The following is a 25,749-nucleotide window of genomic DNA, read 5'->3' on the forward strand; positions in this document are numbered from 1 at the left end:
TGCATCTCAGCTCCTCTCCAGGTCTGAGAGAAGTAAAAGTCAGACTGTTTTGGACATATATATTGGATGCAGCCAAATGCCGTTTCTGTGAGGAGGAGATGTCATCAGGGGAGGACAAGGCACATGTATCTGTAGCTACAGTGGCAGTCACTGCACTGTGGTGTGAGTCAGAGATATGTGAGGCAAAGGGAGTTTGTTAATTGTCTGTCATGGACATCTTGGACCCCCAAGAATGGGTAGGTTTCTCAACATGCATCAGCCAAGACCTCTCCAGTGCAATGAATATCCTAAAATTCAGATTTAGCAGAACCCAATACTTTTAGAAAATCTAAGTTTGGGGTTCTTTTGCTTTATGCATTTACGCACTAAGCACCATTTTCTGTTTTACAGTCCTTCTAAACAATCTCTTATGCAGTCTGAGTGCCTTGAACCTGGAGTGGCATTTTCCAGAGCAGCAAGCTGAAAAAGCAGGAAGCATGTTGTGACAGGAGTTGAAGTACGAATATTAAAGTGAAGGTTGATGCTTCAAGAGTGTTCACTTGCCTGTTTGTAAGATTTTTATGAAGGGTTTAAAATATATGCTGCTCTAAGGCACAGAGAAAGAAATGGATCAAATTAGATGAGCCTCACAAGAGTGTAATGAAACATGAAGCAAACATGCCAAGGTAAGATGGTGCAGTACACCAGTGCTGATCAGCAGGAGAGCCAATCATGACTGAATGCGCTGAGCACAGGATGCAAGCAGGAGGAAGAAATATTGTCAGGGCAGGGAGTTTGCAGGAGGCTGCAATTGTGGGAGAAAGCCTGTGCAAGAGGTATATGAAATCAGAGGAGAGGCTCAGGCTGCAAGGAGGGTAGGAAGGAACAGCAGCAGCTGGGTGCCTCCATTTCTACTGCCAGCTACTTCTCGGAGAATAAGGAGGTGAAGGAGGGCAGCAGAGCCGGGATGCGGGGCAGCCCCAGAGCTCCGTCCCGACAGCGCTGCCCTCTGTTCCCGGTGCGCAGCTCCTGCGACCAGGGAGGGGAGTAGGGCATCGTCGGGGGCTGCTCCGTGAGGAAGCGCTTCCGCGGAGCAGCCTTCCTCCTTCCTCCTCCTCCTCCTCCTCCTCCTCCTCCTCCTCCTCCTCCTCCTCCTCCTCCTGCCCCTTCTGCTGTTGCTGCCGGGCCGCGTCCCGCCGCCAGCCCGGGCGAAGTCCGGGCTCTGGGGAAAAGCGGGGGAAGTGGCCGGGGCTGAGCTGCGGGCGGCGGAGCCGTGAAGCTGCGCTGAGAGGGGGGTGGTCGGCCGCGGGGTGCACCCGGGGCGGGCGGGGAGCACTCGGGGATGGGGAGAGAGGTTCACCCTGAGCAGAAGACGAGAGAGGGCACCCCGGAAGGGTAGGGGTTGCGAGGTCGTAGCCCGGGCAGGGGGCACACCCGGCATCTCGCAGACGCCCGCAGAGGCTCGCCGGGAGCCGCCGGGCAGTCGCCTGCCCACCTGGGGGGGCCGGGAGCGGCCGGGGCACCCCCCCCACTCCGCCTCGTCTTTCTCTCCTCCCCTCCGCCGCCTCCTTCCCTCCCTCCCTGCCCGCCTGCCTGGGATGGTGGAGGGAGTCGGGAGCACCCGGCAGGGCGGCCCTGGGCGCGGGGGGCGGCTCGCCCCAGCCCCGGCCCCGGCGCGGGGCGCGGTCCGCGGGGGGCTCCGCCGTCTCGGGGTCCCGCAGCCCCCGCCGCCGCCGCAGCTGCCGGTGATGGCCAAGGATGTCCTCGGAGGGGGAAGCCGAGGCGGCTGCCGAGAGCGGGCCGGGCAGCACCCCCGCGCCGGGGGCCGCCGCCGCCGAGCGGGAGGAGGTGAGCGGCGGCGGGGGCGTCCGCCCCAGGCCGGGGGACACTGAAGGGGCAAAGACAGCCCCGCCGCGGGGACGGGGTGCAGGGCGGTGCGGTGCGGGAGGAGGGTGCCCCGGCTGGGGATGTTTGCGACGCGGGCAGAACGGAGGAGCGCAGCTAGAGCCCGCCCGGGTACCTGCAGCCGCGGTGCGCTGCGGTGCTGCCCCGCCGCGCCCTGCAGTGCCGGGGCCGCCGGCGGGACCCCCCCGCACCGGCGGGGCGGCCGCTGCTCGCGGGGATTCACCGACGGGCCCCGGAGCCCGGCCCTGCGCCGGCTGCCGTGCTCCGGCGGCGTCTGGGCCGGCGGCTCTGCACCGGAACGGTGCCGCGGGGGCGAAAGGGGGCCTGGCCAGTGGAAGTTTGGCCAAATGAGCCCCACTGGGGTTTGGCCTAGAGCAGCCTGCCGCTTCCTTGGGACTTGAGAAATGGTCAGGGGGACTGCAGCTCTGCGAGGCACTGGTGGAGGTGGCCGGAGGGGCACATGGGGCATGAGAACGGGCTGGCAGTCTGGGGCTCTGCAGCTTTCAGGTGTTGGGGGCAAAGGAGGACGTCGTGCCTCTCCTTTTCCCTTGGGGCCTAGGCACTCCTGTTGTCTAAGCTGCAACAGAAAACAGTGGAGAAAATATAGCGTAATAGGTTTCTTCAGATCATCTGTGAAGCACTTACTGTGGCCTTGCACATCATAAAGAGGCAATAATGGATGTGTCTGAGTTGACACGGAATCCTGAGCCACGAGGTATTGGGCAGACAGAACTGCAGGGCTGTGTGACAATAGGTGACAATGTGTGTGTGCTATCCTGCACAGTTGGGATGGCAAGCTGTCCTGTTTTAGAAACACCTTAGATTTTCTTCTATGCCTAATGTAGCCTTCGCTTCCAACAGTTTTGACAGGTCTGCCATTTATGTCATGTAATCCATGTGCAGTCCATGGAAGTGAGTGAACTTTTTTTCATAATATGGAGTTAAAAACGAATGTACATGCTCCTAGGAATGCAGAGAGCGGCCTTGAAACAGGCTTAGAGAAGACAAAATTGAAAACAGAAGTGAAAGCAGCCCTGGAACATTGCTGTTTGGAGTTAGTCTGCTTAAAGCTTTTGTGAGCAGGTCCCATGGCTCATCAACAGTCACATAATCCCGTAGTCAAAATCCAGTAACCTCAACAAAGCCTATGTGAAGCTGCAAGATACTTAGCTGAAAACCAAACAGCAGTTTAAACTACCTATAATTGAAAATTGGCTTTGCAGCTCAGGTTGAAAAAACTGTCATCCATGGGTGAAAATTAGGGTTTTCTCTTGTTTGATTGCTTTTTAAACACCTGCGACGCAGTTCACTGTGAAGAGCTGTGGCTGGATCCAGGATACAGCTGGTGTTCCAGCAGTAGAGCACACCAGTGTAATTACAGCCCTGCAGATGATCAATAGATATTTAATGCTGGAAGGGATTTTTTAAATTTATTTGGTCTAGGACCAGGAGCTACTGAAGGCTTTCCAATGTATTAAGTCCGCCATGAAAACATCAAAGCTATTTGTAGAAAGAAAATACTTGATCTCTCTGCTAAGCACTCTCTGTATCTTGCTTCATTCATCCTGTTCTCAGTTTCTCTTCTGTTCCAGCACAAACATTTGCACATTTGAGTCTATATCTCATATGCCTGTGATATCCTAACACTGCAGTCCTACAGTGTTGGTCTTTCCTCATGCCTTCTCCTTTGCCATGTAAGTAGTCTTTTTGCACCTGGGCCTGCAGTTGGATGTAAATGCCCTGTATTGGTATTAAATGGGCATTTCATGGGGTCTTCTGTTAAATTTTGTCATTTATGGATTTTACTTAGGTCAAATGCATGGACCTAAATGGTAACAATGACTGAAAATTGCCTTTATTGGGTATTAAATCAATACAACCCCGAGCTAGTAACAGAGAATGTGTCTGAAGTCTTAAGTTTTTGTTGTTGAAAAAAGGACAAGCAAAGGTGCAGAGCACGAAGGAGAGCAGCAGTTGTTACCTGCCTCAGCCCTTGTCCTCTTCTGCCAAGGACCATGTAGGTTTCCTGCTGACTTTGCTGAATGTCAGAGCAAGCCCTCAGATTACCTGACAGTGTTCTGGTTTGGGTTTTTTCTAATGAAACATTAATTGTTTGAGTTGAATGACGTGGAACAGATGTGCTTTTGTTATTAGTGTAGGATTCTACCATTCCACCAACTCTTGTGAAGAGGAATCAAGATCTTTCAGGGGAGAGTATGAAAAGGATTCCTTTTACCAATCTTTTAGCAGTTATTGCTGAAGATTGATTCTCTGGAGATACTTGCCCTTGCTTTCCTCTCTGAAATAGCAGAACCTGCTGCTCGGTACTGCCCTGGTTAAGCAGTAGGCTGTCTGCTTTTCCTGTTACTGTGACAGCCTATACCTACACCAAAGAGTTGATAGTGACTTGTCTTAATTTCTGCAATTTACAACTCAATTGGGAAATGGTCTTAAATATTAAAATCTTTAGAACTTAGTTGGAAATCAAGAGGGTTTTTTAAAGGAAAACAAAGCTGGTGAGTAGAAATATCATTTTTTGTTTCCAAAGCCAAGTAATCACTGAAGAAAGCTGAAAGCAGCAGCCACTTGACATTTTGAAATATGTATTTGTCTTGTCTGTACTGGCAAAGTCAAGCAGCAGTTGTCCATGCCTGTTTTTATCTTCTCTTCCATATTTAAAAATTTTAATTGGTTATGACATAATGTAATCAGTTAAGCTGTTTAAATAAAAGGGAATACCTCATGGGTCAATGTTCCTGAAACTCATGGTCATTGGCTTTCCAATGGAAATTTTACAGAAAAGGGGGGCCACTTAAAACTGCCTCATATGTCTTGTGTTGCCACTGCAGAACACAACAGGAGCTAATTTGTAAAGTGCTACTTGTGGTCACAAGAATGCCAAAGGGGTCTTATAAGTTAAGAAACCATACATAGTGTTTGTTTGCAGGCTACAGCTTTACAAGCTGTCGGGTCAAAAGGGTAACTGGGACCTTGCCTCTTCAGTGTGCCCCCGAAGAGACACCCTCTGCTCAGAGCATTGACTCCATTTAGTTATCCAGATCTTATATTTTCCCCCCAACATTTATTTGTCAAGGCTTGTTTTATGGCATTGAAAGCACCAGTCATAAAGCCCTTACTAACAGACCAATTAGCTTTAAATTGTCCCCATCTATGGGCTGAGTTGTACCCAGGTGGATGAGAGGTTAAGCAAAAGCTGCTGAGACACCATTGGGTATCAATCTCCAGAGAGGGGCTATTTCCTTGTAAACCTCCCCTTTCAAAAGCTGCCCAGGGCACTCACACAACAGACACTGCCCAGAGAAGGGTAGGAAATAAGTGAGACATGATTCCTAGGAAAACTCTTTTCCTTCTCCTTGGCTCTCCCAAACTTCATGCAAAAACCTGCTCAGCTAATTCCCTGAACGATAGGTGCTGGTTAGCCTGGTAGAAGGCTATCACCATCTCAAGTGAGTATGACTGACCAAACAGTTATCTTTTTAAGGCAAAGTGCATGATATTCCCTCTCTTGAATGAAGGTCAAATAGGACAGGACCCTTTATTCCCCTCCTGTCCTTGGTCTATTCAGCAGATATAAACCAAAGAGTGCTCCTCATTCCTTGTTCCAAATTATTTCCCTCATAGAGACAAGGGAAAAAGTCCATCAAGAGTGGCAGTATTTTTCATGATCCTGCATTTTCAGGCAGTATTTGCATTGCAGATTCTGTCATAAGAAAATCCATGCTGAGCCATTGCATCTTTTTTCTGCTTTTGTTCTTCTTGTTGTCCCACTTTATCTTCTGATCACATGTCTCTTCTTGGTGCTCTGCAGTGGGCTGTCTTCCCTGCACTTCACATGAGAAGCTGTCAAGAGTTTTAATAAAATGGGTAGGAAATGCCAAACGAATGTGTCTGAGCTCTGAAGGGCAGCGTACTCTCCAGTTGTGTAGGTCACTACAGGCAGAGTCTTCTGCTCCTTGCCACTGTGGCAGAGAATGAAGTGAATTGTTCCTTCAGGCTTACTTTTCCAATCCCTCCAGTAAGGGAATTTTCTCAGTGTAGCAACTGTGGAGCTCGTGGAGTTCTGCTACTGGAGAGTTACAAGAAAAATTTAGGCAAATGGCTGTTAAATGTGTAGATGTTTCTTCATGGGAAAGGGACAGACTAGGTGACTTGGTGGTAGGTCCCCTTCAGACTTGGTTTGTAATGCTGTTCTTTCAGGTAGACAGACAGTCGCCTGATACTTGGTGGAAAAGCAATGGTTCTGCACACTTTTTGGAAGTCCCAAATACTCTCCCTGTTCCCCATTTCTCACTTCAGAGACCCCAGAGGATGATCTCCCCCAAGAAGCAAGGCTCGGATACCAAGGATGCTTTGCAATCAGTGCGAGCCATTGCAAGAGTGAGGTGGGAGGTATCTTCTCCCTGGGAATGCAGCACTTTACTTCCTTCCATCTGTTTCTACACCTTGGAAGAAAATAGCTCAGATCACTGCCAGTGACCAGGGACTTTGTGGAAACAGAGAGTAAAAAGAGTAAAGTATCCCTAACTAATCCACAGTCAGTAGGGCTTGTTTCTCCATGCGTCCTAATACATTGTCATGAACTGACACCAAAAGTAGCGGCTGCTGAGCTATCACCAGCACTGTAAGGCCCTTCAGTTGTTACAGTGACACTGTTGTGGCACAGCACATACGGCTGTGTCTGTTTTCACAAGTTCTACTTTTTGGATAAAGTATGGTTAAGTAGTTAATTAGTTTTTAAGTTCTAATAATGGAAAATGTAGTTCACTTTCAGAGTCCAATCATTCATTGCGCCCCTCAGAGCTTAAGACCTGTAAAGTTAAAAATAGCACATGGTGAAATTTTTCGAGGTCACAGTTGCTGTACCAGCTGTGTTAACTCCCCAAAACTCTAATGGGGCAGCTTCATTTCCGCAGCACTCTGCAGGGGAGCCAGCCATGACTTACAGTGAGGATGCTGCCACAGTGGAGCTCTGGTCTCTGCCAGCAGCACCACACGGTGGGGCAGGGTTGAGGCTGCCTTTGACAGGCACCAGCTCCTCCCTGAGCACTGGCTGCTCTGCCCACAGCACATCTCCCCTGCAGTAAAAGCAAGGAAGAAAAGTGCCTGGAACAGGGGGACAGATGACGAGTGGAAAGGATGGAAGAGCCTGGCTGTGCGTGGCACAGGAGGCTGGCAGCCTTCCCAGTGTGGAGTGAGGGTTGTGAAGCAGTGTCTGATGCAGCTGGCAGCCTCTCTCAAGGTGCCACGCATGCCACTGGGAGAGGATGAGGGGGCTCACACCCCCTGAAATGTGTAAACTTTTGGCCTCTGTTGTTTTACGTCAGGTGAATAATGCACAGAGAATCCCAACTTGCACACAGCGCCGTTCCTGCACGGCTGAGGTGTTGCACATCCCAGTTCAGCATTCAGCCACCAGAGGCCTTGTTTGGGAAAGATTGGTAGTTCTGGGCCTCAGGGAAGACAGGCTGGAAACAGACACCAGCAGGTGAGAGCAGGGCCTGGCAAGATAGGAGCTGACAGCAAAGGGCAAAGAGCAGGTCATGAAGGGTCACGCTCCTGGCAAGGAAACCTAGGGTAGGTAATTGAGGCGGCTGGAAAATGAGGAGTCCGAATAACGTGACCTTACCAGGGAAGAGAGTGGGATCAGTCAGAGACTTCTGCAGGTCATGGCTTTGAGAGAGAAGTGATTTGTGGTGATGGATTTATGGATGGAGGCCTTCTTCATACTCGTGTGATTGATTGCCCTTAGGAGCTGCCCCGAGAATTGTCCACAGGAGCAGGCCGTGCCATCTCCCCACCCTGCAATGGACAGAGGGAGCACAGAGTGCCATGGAGGCTGGGGTGGTAGCATCTGCCACTGGAGTCCTGCCAGCATTAGGGTCCCTCTAAACACCAAAAATAAAAGGAAAACTCCCTCTTGACTTCCTAGAAGTGAGGTGGCCAGGCAGAAGTGCCAGTACCTGGTAGAAGAGGAGTGTACTGAGGGCAGATGCTGAAAGGGTGGGGATGGCAGTCTGTCTTCAGGCCTGAGGTGTTCCATGGTTCTCTGGAGGGGACTGCCTGTCAGCAGGCCAGGGCAAGGAGCTAAATCCTCTGCTTCCCACCAGCTGGTACTCAGAGTGGCAAGGAGCAGCATCGCGCATGCAGATGATGTACCTTCCTGAAGTGTGCTGCTGCAATGCTCATGTGAAATCATTTTATAAGTGCTATTTTTCAGTGTCTCCAGGAGGTGTAAGAAGGTGTGCTGACAGCATGCCATGGGTCAAAGTCAAGGCAAGAAATAAAAGCTAGGTGTCCTGGCTCTCAGGATCCCTTTTAACCATTAGGTTTTTAAATGAATTTTCAGTGAAATTTTCACCTGCTGTGCTGTCACATATTGCTGCAGAATGTGTCACAGAGAAGCAAGAGGGAGGAAGAAATTCTATTTATAATGAAAACTTGTTTCTCCCAGGGAAGCATTAGCTGCTGGGATATTCCCTTATTTTAACCAGAGCACCTGACAGCGCTGAGGTCACGGCTGTGTTCAGCAAGGTGTAGAGCTTCCCCAAATCTGACAGAGCAGCTGAAGCCTGGGTAGTGGCTGGGTGTTATTGTGAGGGATGCTCAGCTCAGCAGCTTGAAGGACCTGGCATGGCTGCAGCCTGAGCTGCAGCAGCCCAGCACGGTGGGGCTGGCACTGCCTTTGCTGAGGTGTGGCTGAAGGGCTCCAGCTGGGAAGTCACACATGGAAAGGCTCAAATCACAGAGCCTTGTTGTTCTGGTTTAGCTAGATAAAAGGATGGCATTACAAATAAGTGAAAATAAAAATAAAATGCCATGGTTCTGGGCAAACCTTCATTCACAGGTCCCCTTTGAAAGACTTCCCCAGACTTCACTGGCACTTGAATCAGTCCTGGATCATATTTCTCCTGAGGAATTGAGAGCTGTTTCTGTATCCTTCATTTAAATCTCAAGGCATTCCTTTAGACTGATTAGCAAAGATTAAAAGGGATTCATAATAATGAACTATTTTTCTCATTTTTGAAGTCTTTAAACAGAGGCATTCAATGGCTAAGCTGCAAACTGAGGACTGGTGTGGAACTAACACCTCTCTGGCTTCCTCCTCACATGGATGTCTTTACTGGCTCTCTGCTTTTTCCCCTAGGGAAGCTGTTCCGTAGCTTTTGTTGTCTGGTTTGGCTTCAGATCAGTCCCTCACTTCCCCATGTTGAGGCTGAGCGAAGGTTGGGCAGGACACAAGTCCTGTGGCAGTGGTGAGAACGCTAAGTCACAGGACATGCTCCTCAAGGATGAGGGGAGCACCAGACACCCTAGGAACCTGGGAGTGGGAAGGAACAAGCTTCTGTGCACCACTGGTCTATGGCACTGAGATGCCCTGCTGCAGGCTGGTGGTGTGCACAGCACAGGAGAACACACCAGCTGCAACACAGCCAGCCTCCTCTCCCTGCTTGCTCCTCTCTCACCCCTGGGGAGCTGCATCTCCTGTGTAAAGGTGGGAGTGAAGCAAGCATTACAGGATTCCTATTGAACCCAGAGGAGACTCTGTCAAGCACAGAGGCTGGCAGATAGCTACTCTCTCGTTATCCCCTCTACTTTCCCCATCCCTCAAGGACTGAAGGAATGGGAGCTGGTCCCACTATCCCTTCTCTTCTCCCTTGGCTGGTGTCAATTTTCCCTTTATCTCAGCAAAGCCACTGAGTGGACACCAGTGCACCAGCTGCACCTGGCTGATCCCTGGGGGCTGGGGTACTTTTGTGTCTGGCTTTCACAGGCTGGAGCACCCTGCTGAGGATTGCTCCACTCCGCAGCCACAGGACAAACAGATGGATGGATGCTGCCATCAGCCCTTTCTTTAGTATGTCCCTGCAGTGTGGGAACAGGGGCAAGGACACCTGCCTGGGTACCTCTCTGAAGCGTGGCTGGCTGTGGTGGGGGGGCAAGTGGCTGCCTAGACATGAGGCAGGCTGCAAAATGCCAAGTGGCACAGCCAGCTATGGCTCATGTCATTCACTTGGCCTTACTAAACCAACAGTGGCTGTGAACTGCACCCCAGGAGCTTTTCTGTGGTTATGTGATGCTTTTTTCAGTTAATTGGTAAGTGTTGAGGTAAGCCACTTGGTTATACCTGTAAAATTTACTCTGTGTCTACTAGAAACCACCAATATTCAAGACAGGGGAGTAGGTAATATGAGCTAAGTATGATGGGTGCTTAAAGTGTAGAAAAAAGAACTGTTCTTGGAGTTACTCTCTTGTTCTGAGGCAGCTTGAATCCCAGCTTCCTTTCCTGATGAGCTCATACGCAGCATTAGCATTAGTGGGAAAAATCCTCTGCCTCCAAATATGCTCTTTGTATTGGTATGGAGTTGAAAACCAGTGGCAGCAGCATCAGCAATTTGGGGGGAAAAGCTGTAATTTTGTTAGTGCAGCGTTTTGGTGATCTTGTAAAAAGCTGCCACAAAAATAGCCCTAATTTCTATTTTGTAAATCATGACCATTTTGTTGCTAGGTTTCCTTGGCATTGAAGATACAACTGCACAGTTTTCCTTGGAGCAGCATGAGGAAGCATCGCTCGTGGATATGTTTAGGGCCAAATTCTTCATGGCACTCACATATGCACCCTTGTATTGTACCGAGTTGCTTTCACATCCTGCTGCAATGAGCAGCATATATGTTGGCAGGGATCCAAACAGCATTTATTTCTGGGATTTCCTTTATTTCTGCTTCAAGAATTCAGAAGTATCCTGCAGAAGCTAATCCTGAATCTGACATTTTAGAGTACTGTAGGTTCTTTCTGTCCTGACCTCTGTTTTCCTCCTCTCCGGACGCTGGCTTGAATTCATGACAATGATTGGTGTGAAATAACAGACTGTCTTTTTGTGGTATTTCAGGAGCTTCCTAGCATCTGAATTTCAGGTGGATCAGCGAGATTTGTGTTTTTTCATAGTTCTGACTTGTCCTGCAATAGGTTCTGCTGCCTATTTAACGCTGGCAGACTTAACGCTGCCATTTTGTGCACCTACCTACCCTGAGGTGTTTCCCCTGACAGCTCCCTTGATGGAAGGAGGAGATTATGTCTCCACAGGGATTTAAGCCCTGAGAAACCAGGCAATCCCTGCTCACCACAGGAGGGCAGTTGCCAACGCCTGAGCCAGTGACGCTACAAACACGTGGAGCGCATGATGCGGGTTCTTATTTTCAAACCTAGTAACAGCATTTCTGCTGTGCATTGACATCATGGCCCCCGCCTGCAGGAAGTTTTTATTCTCACAGGAGTTTTGTGGCAGATGAGCAAATAGATGTGCAGCAACCGATCTGCTGTGTGTTCAAGGACTGGAGGGAGATTCTCTTTGATGCAAAATGGCTTTTTTTTGTTGCCTTCTATCCCTTGTATTTCCCTTTCCTTGCTACTGGCTCAGCAGGAGCTAGGAGTAATGGGCTTCTTGCCGTTCAAGACGGATGGCAGGAGGCGTTTTGTTTCAGGCTCCCCAGGAGGGGATTGATGAGATGACTGTTGTAATATCTCCCTTTCTCCTTACCAGGCCTTATTACTGATACCCCATGCGGTGCCCAGATTGGGTCACATGGTGGAGGAGCACTTCTGCCCACCATTACATCAATGTCTGGGTTAACACAGCCCATCAGGCTCCTTCTCACTGTGCTAATGAGCATCTGACCTGAGAGTTCATTTAGGCCTGAAAAGCAGTGAGAGGTTGCACTTCTGCAATTGTCATCTGCCTGGTCAGCCCAGACTTCTTAGGCTGGTCTTTCACCAGGATCACCTTAAGGAGCTGGAAGATGATAGCTGCACACACATCTGTAGTGGCTGCTTGGGGACAGTGGATAGAAATCTCCTTGTTCTTGCATCACCCCTGTCCACTGCAGAAGTGGTGAAGCCCTTCTCAGCATCAGAGGCTGGTCCTGATGTAAGGGCTCTCCTCAGTTCTGATTAATAGCACAGCCTAGGGCTTGCCTAGCAAGGACTCAGTGATCCTTTCAGTGTTATATCCTGCCATCAGGAGGTGAAGCATTCTCCCCTGCCCTGTCTTGACCAAGACTGAGGAGGCTGTCAAAGTTAGAGACAAAATTCTGCTTTCATCCAGACTCTGGTCACCACCTGCCGAAGTGTATGACTTGTGGTTATTGATTACTCTTTCCCTCTCAAGTATCTCATTGGGATATATTAATCACAAGCATAAATCCACAGAGGCAAATTCAGTTATGACTGGTGTTAATTTATCCACCATTTCTTCTTCTTTCTTATCTGATTTTCTCTCTTTTTTTTGCAGTCCTCTGTCAGTGTTTCCCCCATTAATTTATTTCCCATAGACAGGAAGATTATTCTTGCTAAATGAGAGGGGAAAAAATGCAATATTAACTCAAGTTGCTTACACAAGTAATTGCAAGATATGGGGTTGTTTTGTTTTAGAAGGCAGTAAAGACACCCTGTAGCCCCAAAGCCAGGTTTTGGCAGAGAGCAGGAGCATGCTGTGATGCCACATCCTGCTGAGACACAGCTGCAGCATTGGCCCTGCAGCACGCTCTCACCTCCGTGGGAATCTCTGGTCGAATTTAGCGCAGCCTTATCCTACCCCCCAGGCTGTGGGGAGGAGAGAGTGGCATAGATCTGGTTTTTGGAGAAGTTCCCAGCAGTGAGAAGGCAGCCATTTGGGAGTATCTGCTTTCCAGGCCATGGATGGGCCAGGGTAACTGCTGGCTCATAGGGTGCTTTGGTGCTGTCAGGCTCAGTGCTGCTTCCATTGATCTTCACCCAGGTCCTTTCTCTGGGACTGATTTTTTCCTGCCCCATGCCCAGGCTGACTGGCCTCTATCCTCACCTGCCAGCACCCTCCCCCTGCCTCAGTGCTACTGGCATTTGGAGCATGTCCTGGCTGTCCTTTTCCCTCTTTCACTTCTTCCCACCTTCCATGTTTCCCTTGCATTTCTCTAATTCCATTCAGGTCACATCTTTGCTACTCTCTCTTTTCTCTCGTTCTTTCATTTTAGACATGATAGCATTTTCCTTCAGCAAATTTGCAGCTCTTGAGGTCAGCCACCAAGGACAAACGCACATGGGATTTAAAAGGACAGGAAATGCTTTTGACATGATTTCCCCAAAAGAGAACTTTAATGCTTTTGAAATCGGGGAACACAGGTACCTATCTGTGAACCAGGCACAGTCAAGCTTGGGCCCCAAACTGTCCACAAAACAAACAGGATAAATTCATGCTGTGGCAGCATATTTTCTGCTTATACAGCTCATGCTGGAGTTTTCAAGGAGACTGAAGAATAAAGCCTGTCAGAAGGGGCAAAAGTCATTTTGTCGATAGACACATATGGAGAAATAGCAAGGATAAGGCAAAATTATAGATCAGATGTTTAAAAAATGTGATTCCATAATTTGGCATATTTCCTTTAGATATCACAGGCTATTTCTTCTCCTTATATTAGTATCAGTTTGGCAACTTTCAGTTAAAATTTATTGTGCTGGTCAAAGTCAGCAGGGAACAAAACAAGAGTTTTTTCAGTGTCACCGTAACCACTCGCATGCCATGAGCACTACTGAGGCAGCTGGAACGAGAGATGCTTCAAGCCCACACTGCTACACAGCTACTTCTGGAGTAAAATACAGCTGCTGATGAAGGTCATACATAGCAAGCTAGTTGATAATGTGCTCTGCTGAAGCTTTGGGAGGTTTTCTCTTATTGCATGCAGAACTACTCATGGAATTATTCCTGTCAGTGAACCCTGGAAATGTGAGGAACACCTCAGTGTCCACAGAATGCTTACAGCCTTGTTTTTGTGATTGGCACTTAGCTTTGTGAAAACAGTTGTCTTGTATAATTTAATGGGGTATTTAGCTATTAGACTGGCAAAGTTCTGCAGGAATAATTACCAGATTTGACACTGTTCACTGGAATTAAGCATAAAATCACTGCTGGTAACATTTACAGTTGGCACAAACAGTAGCAGGCAGGTCTATAATGATGAGATGAGCACAATTCTCCTTAGGGATCTCCTTCATTTGATAATTTAGTTACTCAGTCCAAAGCCAAATCTGAAGTTACACATTTCAGGGTGGAGAGTGCAGCCAACATTTTAGCTGTCCTCAGAAAGAGTGACTCAAAAAATACCTGGGAGCCAAGTGAGTGAGAGGTTGAACATGAATTCCTGGGATGTTGCTGGGCAGAAATCTCTTAATGCAATCCTTGAAGATGGTAAAAAGTGGGAATGAGTGGGAATGGAAGGTGATTTTATTTTTTGGTATGATGCCAGTGAAATAAGTGCTGAAGTCCTTTACTTACTTGTAAGGTACAGACTTAAGAAGGATCTCAAGGTGCTGAAGAGAGAGCAGAGCACCAGAAAGAGCTAGAGCAGTGAAGTGAAGGAGTTGAAGATTTTGGCTCCTTTAAATTGTCAAAAAGAAGGCTGACAGATGTCATAATTAGAATGGAGAAGTCTCTTCTGAGTGAGAAGGCAGTTATATAAAATAATTTCTTCATCACTTGGAGAATGGGTATAAATGTAAATTGGGTTGTAATATAAGATGAACCTTCCTGGCCTAGCATAACCATGCAAAGTTAGTAGGAGAAGTTTCTGTGACTACCTGTAAGGGCTGAAGAATTATCTGGTTGTTTATCCTCTGGTAGGAATCCCTGCCACTAGTGAATGGCTTGTGGGTGAGTCCTGATATTGGGCACACTTGTATCCAGAGGCCAGCAAAAGCAGCAAGCCAGCATGGGCAAAACACAGGCACGAGAGTTTCAGGGTAGGCATTCAAAAATCTGGGCTGGTGGAATCAGTCCGGGCTTCTCTGAGTGTGGCCCTTCCTCCTCCTACTAAGTGGGGAACTCCTTTAGAAGAGCAGGGATAGCCAGACTGCCTTGTCTTCTGCCTTGAGGAATTAATTTGTTCTATCTACCCATCTAGAGAAAGGGGACCTAGAGTCATAAACACAATTTGTTTATCCAGAAATGTTGTTGTCGTTGTTGTTGTTCTTTACATTTTGAATATGCCTTTTAAGGAAAAGTCGGGGTTTGAGGGAAAGTAATTTTTTTTCATTCTTGGCCACCCCCTGTGCAGTCACTTTCATGCTCACTTAGGGTGGTTACCAGCTACAACTTACCTACCAGTGTGCTGAATCTGGTCACTTGTGAGGAATCAGGGGATGGGTTGGAGAGCTAAAACCCTGAGCACCAGGCCTTTGCTCCTGCCACCAGAGCACGCTCAGCTCCAGATGTTAAGCAGAGGATGTGCCAGGCTGTGCACACCCCCTCGACTCTCTCTCCACCTCTTTACTCTAGGCAAGATTAACAGCCCAAATCTGCACACTCCTACAACACAGAGCACGTTTGAATGGTTTTAATTATGGTTGCTGCAGCCAGAACCTGACCTGCCTGCTGTTGAGCCAGGAGGAGCTGGGTGGGTGTGCCTGTGCAAAGAAGGTTCCACCTCAGCCCTTGCAAACGTGCTTTTGATCTTGGGCATCTGCCATCAGAGGGTGCCTTTGAAGGCAATTGCCCTTTCAGCCACTGACTGGATGTTCTATCATTTGCAAGCTGAGTTTCTTAAAGGAGAAATAATTGAAATGTTGCCAGCCTGGAAACTCCTGTCTCCTACAGGTGTCAGTTGAAATTCCAGTTCTCCATCAGCAGTTAGGGATTTCCAGGCTATTTTGCAGTGACTGTGGCCACAAATTAAATAGCATCTATCATTTTAGCTTCTCAGAGTGCTCCACAACGCCAGACAGCAAACAAATCATATGGAGCTGACAGAGTGGTACACAGGTCCTCTGCTCTCTCTGACCTTTCTGGAAATGATGAGCCAAAAAAATCAAATGCAGAGCTGCCCTGTGGAGCTGACTGCCTGGAGCCAGGGACAGCTCAGGACGGGCTATCCCTAAACCTTGTCACTCTCCACAAGGTCCACAACACAGACACCCATAGCCTTCCCTACTCATGCCACCTCTCACTCATGGCATTTTCCTCATTCATGCTGAGATCTACTAAAGTATTTAGAAAATATTTTTTAGTTACTGTTTTTAAGTGTGGAAGAGTTAGGAGAATTTTGGCATGTGATTAAGGATAGTTTCGGTGAGAGTTACCAGGAGTTTCCAATCTCGTCAGGTGCAATGAGAAGTGAGGCCTCTGAAAGCAGTTCAGCAGCATGCCAGAGACTAGCAAGATGTTATTAGTAACATGTGTATTTAACACAATCTGAAATCCATAAACAATGGTACTGACAGCTCAGCTGTGCTGCTGCATGGGATTCCATCCGTAACAGGAGATTTTTTACAATTTGTACTGTCCTCAGAGCAGGTTGGGACCTTTTGGGTGAAACATTTGATTTGACATTCCGCTTTGCAATATGTGGTTGTAGAATCACAGAACAGTTTGTGTTGGAAGGGACCTTCAAAGCTCCTGTCATTCCAGCCCGCTTCCATGGGCAGGGACATGTTGCACTAGACCAGGTTGCTCAAAGCCTGTCCGACCTGGCCTTGAAGACTTCCAGTGATGGGGCATCCACAGCTTCTCTGGGGAACCTGTGTCTCATTTAATCTGTCAGGATGTTTTTCAGGTCAATGCTGGAAACAAAGCCCAAATCAAAGTCCTCCACAAGCAGGAGAGGGAGGAGATCTCTCTTGGTTTGGGTTAGAGGACCAAGCCCTTTAGTCCTAGCTTGCAGACAAAGCGCCTGGCAACTGAGCCTCCATCTATTCTAGTCTCTGTTTGGCTTTCTGTCAGGCTTTATGTCGTTGCTTTCTTCAATTATGTTTCTCTGTTAAGATTTTCCAGGGGTTATGCTTTTATTCCACATCAAAACAACACAGATGCACAGCATTCCTCAAAGGATGCAACTCTGTTCACTGGCTATCCCAAGTTATCATGGAAATTATTACTTTCCTTAAGCATTTATTGTACTCATCCAGAAATACAAGCCTGCCCTGTTTCTGTCTGAAACACTATGCACGGAAAGGAGAAAATTCCACACAGTACCACAAACACAATTCTTGTAAGAAGGTGGTATGTTAATTAATAAAGTCTGGGAGCCACTGGATTAACATATTAATGAATTTGTTAGGCAGAGAGAGATGAAAAGATATATTTCCTTGTTATATTTTTGAATGTCTGATACCTTTATTGTAGTTATGTTCTATTTCATGTCTTTCTTACAAACATTCTAATAGTGTTTCTAATAGTCTAATTGTGTTAGATAATTAGTTCAGCAAAGAGAAGGAGAAATGGGGGGTTATAGGCCAGATGAACACGGTCAGAACTTGAAACAGGCAGGACAGCTGTGGGAGTAGACCCTGGAAGAGGGATCCTTTTATAATTGAAGACCTGCAGAGACTGGGCTTTGCTTAGGAACAACAGCAGGAGTGACACAGTGGGTCAGAAAAGCCAGCGGAAAGAACTTGTGTTTTTTACCAGCGGGTTTTGAACATGAAGACCCTGCTGAAACTGGACTGGTAGGTGTGTGAATCAGATGTGGCAGTGGGCTCTATGGTTTCATGTCTTCACTAGTGCAAAGAGGAGAGAAGCTGCCTTTTTTTGCAGGCTGCTCTGAGAACAGTGAAGAAAATCTGTATTGGGCTGATCCAGCCCTTTCAGTGCAGTGGGCTGAAGATCATTTTTGAAGTGCCTCCAGAGGATGCATACAGAAATGTCATCTTGGACCGGCAAACCTCTGAGCTACTGCCAGCCCAGCTGGGTGCTGCTCTAGGACTGGTGGAACCAGAGCTATCTCATCCCCCAAAGGGGAGATGGCATTTCATGGAGATAAGCACATTAGGAGGTATTTGCCCACTCTGATATGGTCTCTGATAGCCCTAAGCAGCAGGGCTGGTTGAACCATCTCTTGGGCAGAAGCCAGCCTGTGGGTTGTAGGTTGGACCACAGAGAAGCTGTTAGTCAAAGCAAGTGAGGTAAAGTGGGATTGCAGTGCCTTTGGCTAATAGTGCCCTAACTGGCATGGGACAGCCTTGTCGCCTGGCTGTGCCCAGGGCCAGGCTGACAGTGTTTCCAACAAGTCACAGAAAAAAATGGGGTTCCTGAAGCTGTGTGGACACCTTAAGCACTCACCTTACATTAAAACTGACTGCTGGACATTTTTTGGTGGGTCCACTGGCACTGTTCACTGTGTGAACCCTAAGCGATTTTAAATGAGAAGTACCTGCAGAAGCCTGAATGAAAACAAAAATTCATGTGCTGAGATATTGTCCTGCTGTTCCTTCTGCAGTCTCAGTAGTGGAGAGATGTTAGTGTTTAAAGTTTTCTTCACCTCAGAAAACCTTCAGGGGAGGAAAAAATAAAAAAGGATGGAGTTTTGCAGTTCTTCATTGCAGTTTATATTTTTTGCATTACTATAGAAGTTAAAAACTCTAGTTTCATGTCAAGAAGAGACAAAGAGTAAAAGTCAGTAATTTCCAGTGGGTTTCCCATGAGTCAGGAGAGGCTGGAGCTCTGACCTGGGGTCCAGGGTACAGCTGGGGCAGAAGCCTACATTGGGGCAGTAACCACACTGAGACTGAGCAGTGGGTATTTGGCAAGAGTTTCAAGAGATGCTCTCCATGAGTGCACCTAGACTTCACAGAGGGCATTCACTCCCAAAACTTCTCTAGTTACTTTTTAGCTGATGTAGGGACTGCCTGAAGCCACCTGGTGGTTTTCTTCTAAGTTTCCTGCAAAAGGCTAAGAAAAACAGCCTTATTCTTACCTATACTGAGTTTTTTTTCACTGCCCTACCTACAGAAGTTATGTGCCCTGTACTTTATAACCCACTTAGCTTCTCTACATTTGTTTTAGCTGCTGTAAAGAGAATACAGAAGCCAAAATACAGCCCAGGATAATTATACTTTATTCTGACACATGTACAAAAGTTTTGGGACAAAAATATAAATTTTTTTACAGATTCCTTCTGGATGCATCAGTAAGGATCAGGGGCCAGGTTCTGTCCTAAGTCCAAGCGTGTATTGGTATAACCACTTAAAATCAATAAAATTACTCTGCACTTACACGGTGTCAGATTAAAAGCTATGAAATCAAAACCAAACATCATGAAATCTAGTTTTGCAGCGTTCACAGCAAGTCATAAAATCCTCTGTGGTTACTTAGAGGTGGTTCTCTCTCTCAGGGGAAAAAAAAAAAAAAAAGCTAAGCAGTATTAATCTGACCCTATAGCTCTGCAAAGTTAGATGCCAAATGCTTCCATCTTATTGAGAAGACAGCAAACTCCTCTTTTCAGTGGCGCCATGCTATTATTTCCTGAGTTACAAGATGCTGCTTCTTAAATTCCTTGCTGGTTCAAGATCACTTACTGAATCCTAACTGCTGTAGGTCCAAGATAAGCTTTACTGGGGGAGAAATTTATCTGTGGAGAAAGAAAGGTTCATTTCCTGAACCTAGCATCTGTTGGCATCTACAGAGTAGTTTGATGCATTAGAGATGGGCCCTTGGGAGAAAGAGTAACAGCGTGCTTCTATTTTTGCATGAAATCAGGCTCGGCAGAGGGCATGATGATGCATGAGTATCAGTGTGTATCTGCTTTCTCACTGTCATTTCCTTGGTTAGGAGAGAGGCAGAGGATGGCAGTAACAAAAGGGATGCAAACAGCCCTCCTCATTACCTACTAGGGCAGTGGGGATCTTTCTTCATGCACTCTCTACAGACAGACAGCTGCCAGCCAGTGGTGTAACTCATGCTGCCACTGCTCTTTTCAGGGACACAACTCTTTTTCCGCTGGCTGCTTGGCTCCATTTGGCATTTTTCCTTATAGCTGAACATTGCATGACAATGCAGCTGATTCACTGCACCAGGGCTGGAATAAGGACTGCAATCGTGCCCTCTCAGGAGATGAAGTGGGAGTACAGGAGTGTGAACCCAGCTCTGCTCCCCACCCGACTTTTGGGACTTGAAAGAAAGAGGGGAGTGTGCTGTTTTAAATATTCACGCATACACCCTTAGCTTCAACACTGAAGCTTTCAAGTATTTTAGGTCAGAGCTGGTGTAACCAGCCTGAAGCAATGCTGCATCGTGCTGTAATCTTGACAATTTTTTCAACTAAATGTGCTTGAATCTAGTCATTTTCCTGATGGCTCATCTCCAAGAAAATGGTGTCGATCATTTGGTAGGTTTCAGGGCTGGATGTGAGTCAGCTCTGAGTCAGGCAGCAGCTTTAGCTGCGTGAAGTGCTGGTCCTCCTGTGCTGGCACAACCTGTGGGGCCGTAGCTCTGCGACAAGTGCTGCTCCTTAGCCTCCCCAACAGCAGCATGTGGGAACTTAATGCACGGGGCACTCACAAAGGGGCAATTCCACAGCCCCACATTTTTGGCTGTTCACCTGCTCAGCACTCGCGGCCTCTGAAGATGGCAGGGCGTGTAAATGATACTGGCAGCGGGCAGGGAGAAGGAGATGGGGGGACCTATCTTGCTCCCTGCGGAGGTGCCTATCTGACCAGGGTGAGGGCCCAGCGAGTCACTGCTGCACAAACAGCTTCCCTCCCCAGAGCCACAAGGAAGCAAGGAAAGAGCTCTGTCCAGAGGCTTCTGTCCCTGGCAGGGTGTTTCTGTTTATATTGACATTTATATTAAGTAGGGTGGTGTCCCAGTTCTCAGGCAGTCAAGAGAAAAGCCAGACACAGCCTTGATGGCAGCAGCCACTGTGTGTGTTGTGCAAAGTAGCATGACTGACGGGTTCCTCGCTCTCTCTTTGTCTTTCTCTCCCCTTGCACGGCGGTGTGATTGAAGCAACGCCCCGTGAAACAGTCCCTGAGCGCTTGCATGTGCCGAGAGTCCCACTGGAAATGCCTCCTGCTCTCCATCCTCATGTATGGCTGCCTGGGTGCAGTGGCCTGGTGTCAGCTGGCCAGAGTCACCAAACTCAGCTTCGATAGCTCCTTCAAGGGCAAGTCTATGATCTACCATGACAGCCCATGCTCAGATGGCTACGTTTATATCCCGCTGGCCTTCCTCTCCATGCTGTATGTGGTGTACCTGGTGGAGTGCTGGCACTGCCACGTCAAGAGGGAGCTGCAGTACAAGGCAGACGTGGACAGCGTGTACGAGTGCATCAACCGCATGCAGCAAGCCACTCCATGCATCTGGTGGAAGGCCATCAGCTACCACTTCGTACGGCGAACCCGGCAGGTGACCCGCTACCGCAACGGTGATGCCTACACCACCACACAGGTCTACCATGAGAGGGTCAACACACACGTGGCTGAAGCTGAGTTTGACTACTCTCACTGTGGATACAAGGACATCTCCAAGGAGCTCCTGGGCTTGGAGAGCTATACAGCCACCAAGCTGAGGTTCACCAAGTGCTTCAGCTTTGCCAACATTGAGTCTGAGAACTCTTACCTGACTCAGAGAGCTCATTTCTTCACGGAGATCGAGGGGCTAGATGACTACATGGAAGTGAGGGAAGGCATGCAGCTCAAAAACGTGGATTTTAAAGAGCTTATGATGGCCTACGGAGACCCGGATCACCTCCCGTGGTACGTGTCCCATTATGCTTTCTGGGTGGCAGCTGTCCTGATGATCTCGTGGCCGCTCAGGGTACTCATAGAGTATCGGACTGCTTATGTGCATTACCACGTGGAGAAGCTGCTGGGCCTGGAGTACACGGCACCCACGACGGCGGAGGAGCCCTTGTACCGGTACCGCATGCCCCGGGACACCACGCAGGACAGCACCGAGCTGGAGTGGCACATCTGCACCAACCGGCAGCTGATCCCCAGCTACTCGGAGGCCATGCTCATGGACCTGGCCAACTCCCCGGCCTACAACAGCTACACGGTGTGTCGGTACGGCCAAACGGCCCACGGCTGCGAACGCTGCAACCGTGCCTCCAGCACCTCCTCCATCTTCTCACGCCATGCTTTCCACAGCTGCAGCGGCAACTCTCGCCTCTCCCTCAACACCAGCCGCTTCTCGCTCTGCCGCATCCATGGCTCCCACAGGACAGGCCTCTGGAGGAGCCACAGCAGCAGTATTGCAGACCGGGGCTGCCAGGATGAGCAGTGCTGCTCCTACTCCAGCCAGCTGGCTGTCAACGAGAACCCCCCAACCTACCACGACGCCAGATTCTTCCCTGTCCTGATTGTGCACAGGCCAGAAGGGCAGGACAGGCGGCATTTCTACATCAGGCGTTCCTCCTGCCTAGAAACCTCTCTGTGACAGGCCTTGGTGGTTACTGGGCTCCTCTGCTCTGGGACAGGGATTGCAGAGGTGACACCGGTGAGGAGCCTGAGAGTGTCAGTCTCTACAGCAGGTCAGCAGGACGAGTTTCAGCTCTTCCCCCTGCCATTGCAAGAGGACTTAGAGACTCTGACCAATACCTAACCTCATTTCCAAGATCTCCTCCCCCTCCACCTGGTCTCATATGTCTTTCATTCCCTATTCCTCTCTTTCACACCTCACCCTTCCTCTGCTCCTTGATTCCCTGCCTCTCCTCCCATCTTCCCCTCATTCTTTTTTTTCACTTTTCAGTCACAGCATTTGATTGTTGTGGCTGCTGGAGGATTTTAAATGCTTGTGCTTTGCCAGTACATTTGCCCTCCTGGATGCTTTGCAAGGTAAGAACCTCAGATAGAGCAAGGCACAAGGCACACAGCCAGCCAGAGTCAAGTCAGAAGGAGAATTCAGATCTGCAGGCGCTGAGTCACCTCCTGCAAACCCCGAATGAGGTGCTTTTTTAAAAATTTTATTTTCCACATCTTTTTTTCCTCTTTTTCTGTCATTCCTTCTCCTTCTATGTTAGTGTTCTCCTCTTGCTTTACCCTCAACTTCCTTTTTTTTTCAGTTCTCTCACTTCTGCTTTCCAGTTTTTCTGGGGTTTTGCCAGTGAGGATATCTTCCAGGGTGTAATTTTCTTCCATTGGGCAAAAGTAAGGTATTCATGGCACAAATGTCACTGACTGCTCGCACAGCCACAAATGAAGCCCCTGAGAAGTGCTGAGGACTTTCTTTCAGGAGCAGTGATGTACACCGATATAGCAAAATACCCTTTGCTCACCCTGCCCTGCCTGGTCTGCAGACGCTGCTGCATTTCCAACTGTAGTTTACCTTGTCCAGCTCCACCCCTGATAGCAATCGTTGAGAGCCATAATGTAGATTAGTGCCCTGTTAATGCCACTATTTTTAGGACAGTAGGCCTGGTTTGTGGTTGTTTCATTCCTTCGACTTGAACGCAGCAGCACAGGCTTGACAAGGGGAGGGGGGCTGGAGAGGGAAAGGTAAATATGGTATTAACCCTCCCACAGAGAGTCTGGAGCTGTTAGGAAGCTCTTCCACCCACAGTGTCTATTACAGCAGTTGTAGGACTGCTTACATTACCTTTCAGCTTTCTGTGTGCCCTGAGGAGGGCTTTTGGTCTGCAGCCCACTTCATCTTCCCAGGCGAGATGTGGTGCCACCCCAGCCCCAGGCAGGGAGCACAGCTGGGAGCCAACCTCCCTGGTCACTCCTGCTGGGGCTCCAGACTCTTCCTGCAAGGCTTCCCTTGGAGCAGGTATAGCACCTTCCAGAATTAGTGCCAGCCTCTCCAAATCCAGAAGGTGTCTGGTCCTGATGGAGCATGCCACTGCACTCTGGGCTGTGGGCTCTGCCCCCTGGCCTGGCCCCTCCGAGAGCCAGGCCTGCTCCAAGAACCTTGTGGCCACGCTGAGGACCCCACCAGGGACCTCACACCTGCCAAACCTCCGTCCCACAAGGGATGGTTGTATACTGAGCAAGCTCCATGCCATTTTGTCACATGGCTGGTGGAGATTATTATCCACTCTGAGTCACAGGAAAACGCAATAAGATCGCAATACATATGGTCACTCTCAAAGCCAGTGTTGTCTCACCCTACCTTACAAGTAGGTAAGAAACTGCCCCCAGAGGGGCTGGCAACAAGTGCTTCCTCCCAAGTCCATTTTGTGTGTATCAACATGTAATATGAAATTTGTAAAGTCATATTGATATGTGTAGATTATATGTAACTCTGCGTACTTATACAGTGATTTCTTATGGCATTGACTGTTGCACCATGTTAAATACATTTTGTTTTTGTTTGATGCCTCTGTTTTGATGTGCTGTGTTTATTTCAACTCCAGAAATGGAAACATTGGCAATACCTGGCTAACCTGCAAATGATGGCACCATCAGAAAGGTTTTTAAAATTCTTATGAGTTGATCTTTTTTAATGTAAATACTTCATGTGTGATTTATGTGACATTTTCATTTTGACAGCTTGGCATTTATCACAAAAGACAGATAACACATATGATGTGTTAGTTTATCACCTCTAAAAAGAATAACCATCCCAGACATGTGGAGGAACAATGTTTGGGCTTGGGGTGATGATTATAATTGGGCTGGGGCCAAACTGGATAACCTTGAAACTTAGAGAAAAATCCAAACTTAGATCCACCATACAGTGACCCAATCCTAGTCTTCCTTGTGTACATTATGCCACCTGCTACACCCAGGCAGAGCTGGGTGAGTTTGGGAACTAGGAAAGGATCAGGTCTGAACTCAAAGCTCAGACTCATACCTGATAACCTCGTATTCTGAAGACAAAGTAAATGCAAGTTTTTAATAGAGTTCTCTGTCCTTTTTTGATTCACACAGAAAGTTAAAACCAGCACGTGTGAAAGATGTAAGAGCTGGATGAGGCTGAAACAGAGAGGCTGGAATATTTCAATGCAGTTGCTTACTGAAGAAGGTGGTTGAGAGGAAGACAAGAAAGGAGAAGGGAAGAGATGGCAGAATAATATAAATTAAAAGAGAACAGAGTTCAGCTGTAGCTAAGAGAATTCCCAAATGAGCAGCATAACTCAGTTATGGTAAGCTTAGCCCAGACACAAGCAGGATGAGTTTCAGCCTTCTTGTGAGCTGCTGTTGCTGCTGCAGCCACATGTGGTTTTAAATACCAAACCCAAGGTCTTGGGATGGCCAGTTTTGTCCCATGTGTGTGCCAAGATGGAGAGTTATATTTGGGTCCTCAGAAGTGGCCATGTTAAACACTATTATTATCTGACATGAACAATCCATTATGATGGGTTGGGCAGAGAATAGAGGCAGTTTATTCTCAGTTTAGTCCTTTTCAGTGACCTGAAAACCCACTGTATTATCCAGTAGCTCTCAGCCTGTGTCCTTGGCAAGTTTTGGAAAAGTCCTCAGGGTTTGTGCTTCCTCAGTCACTGTATTCTGGCCCCACTTTGGGGCATTCATTTGAGAAGCCATCCCTAAGCTGCAAAAGCCCTCACACACATGGAGCTTCCTCCTGTCACTTGCTGTAGTCTCTGGTGGTGACCAAAAAGCTGGGAGCAGCTCTTGTTCTAGTCTGGGACTAAATATGCTGATTTCAACAAATCTCCCACTCAGGAAGCACCTGAGTAGCCATCCTGGGTCTCCTACACTGTACAGCAGAGCAACTCCTGTACTCCTGCAACCCTTGAATGCCACTTCATCTTTGCTCTTGCCATTGTCGTGGCTTCCTGATGCAGGATGAGGGATTTGCCCCCTAGCAATGGAGGGGTTAATGCTCCTTTTCAAATCCCAGCTCAGAGGATGGAGTGGATAAGTTCTTGAGTCCCAGTGCAAACCCAGGCAGCTCTGTAGAAAACACCTTGTACAAAACACAGGGATTTTCTATCCAGTTGCAGACTGACTACTTTGACAGTGAAGCAGTGGCATGTGCTAGCAGCTTTTGTTGAACCTTTAGGGCTATATGGCTTCTCGTGTGGAAATGGGGGTTCGGGGTGCTTTCTCACTGGGTTAACCTGTTCCAGATGTCCTGTTGGGTTTCAGTAGTTAGTTAGAAGGGGCTGAACAGTAGAGGAAGGTGAGGAAGTCCAGCAAAT

At 48.2% G+C, this 25,749-nt stretch overlaps 1 protein-coding gene across 1 annotated transcript; it reads left to right on the plus strand.

Moving 5' to 3' along the window:
- The first annotated feature begins 1,578 nt into the window (after positions 1 to 1,578).
- LOC131583917 (transmembrane protein 151B-like) lies at positions 1,579 to 23,923 on the plus strand. The gene is made up of 2 exons (XM_058848518.1): positions 1,579 to 1,827; positions 20,649 to 23,923. Exons 1-2 carry the CDS (start codon positions 1,738 to 1,740, stop codon positions 22,077 to 22,079), a joined length of 1,521 nt encoding a protein of 506 aa, XP_058704501.1. The 5' UTR covers positions 1,579 to 1,737; the 3' UTR covers positions 22,080 to 23,923.
- Positions 23,924 to 25,749: the final 1,826 nt, after the last annotated feature.

The sequence above is a fragment of the Poecile atricapillus genome, chromosome 1, assembly GCF_030490865.1.
Source record: "Poecile atricapillus isolate bPoeAtr1 chromosome 1, bPoeAtr1.hap1, whole genome shotgun sequence".
In the NCBI taxonomy this organism is placed as follows: Eukaryota; Metazoa; Chordata; class Aves; order Passeriformes; family Paridae; genus Poecile; species Poecile atricapillus.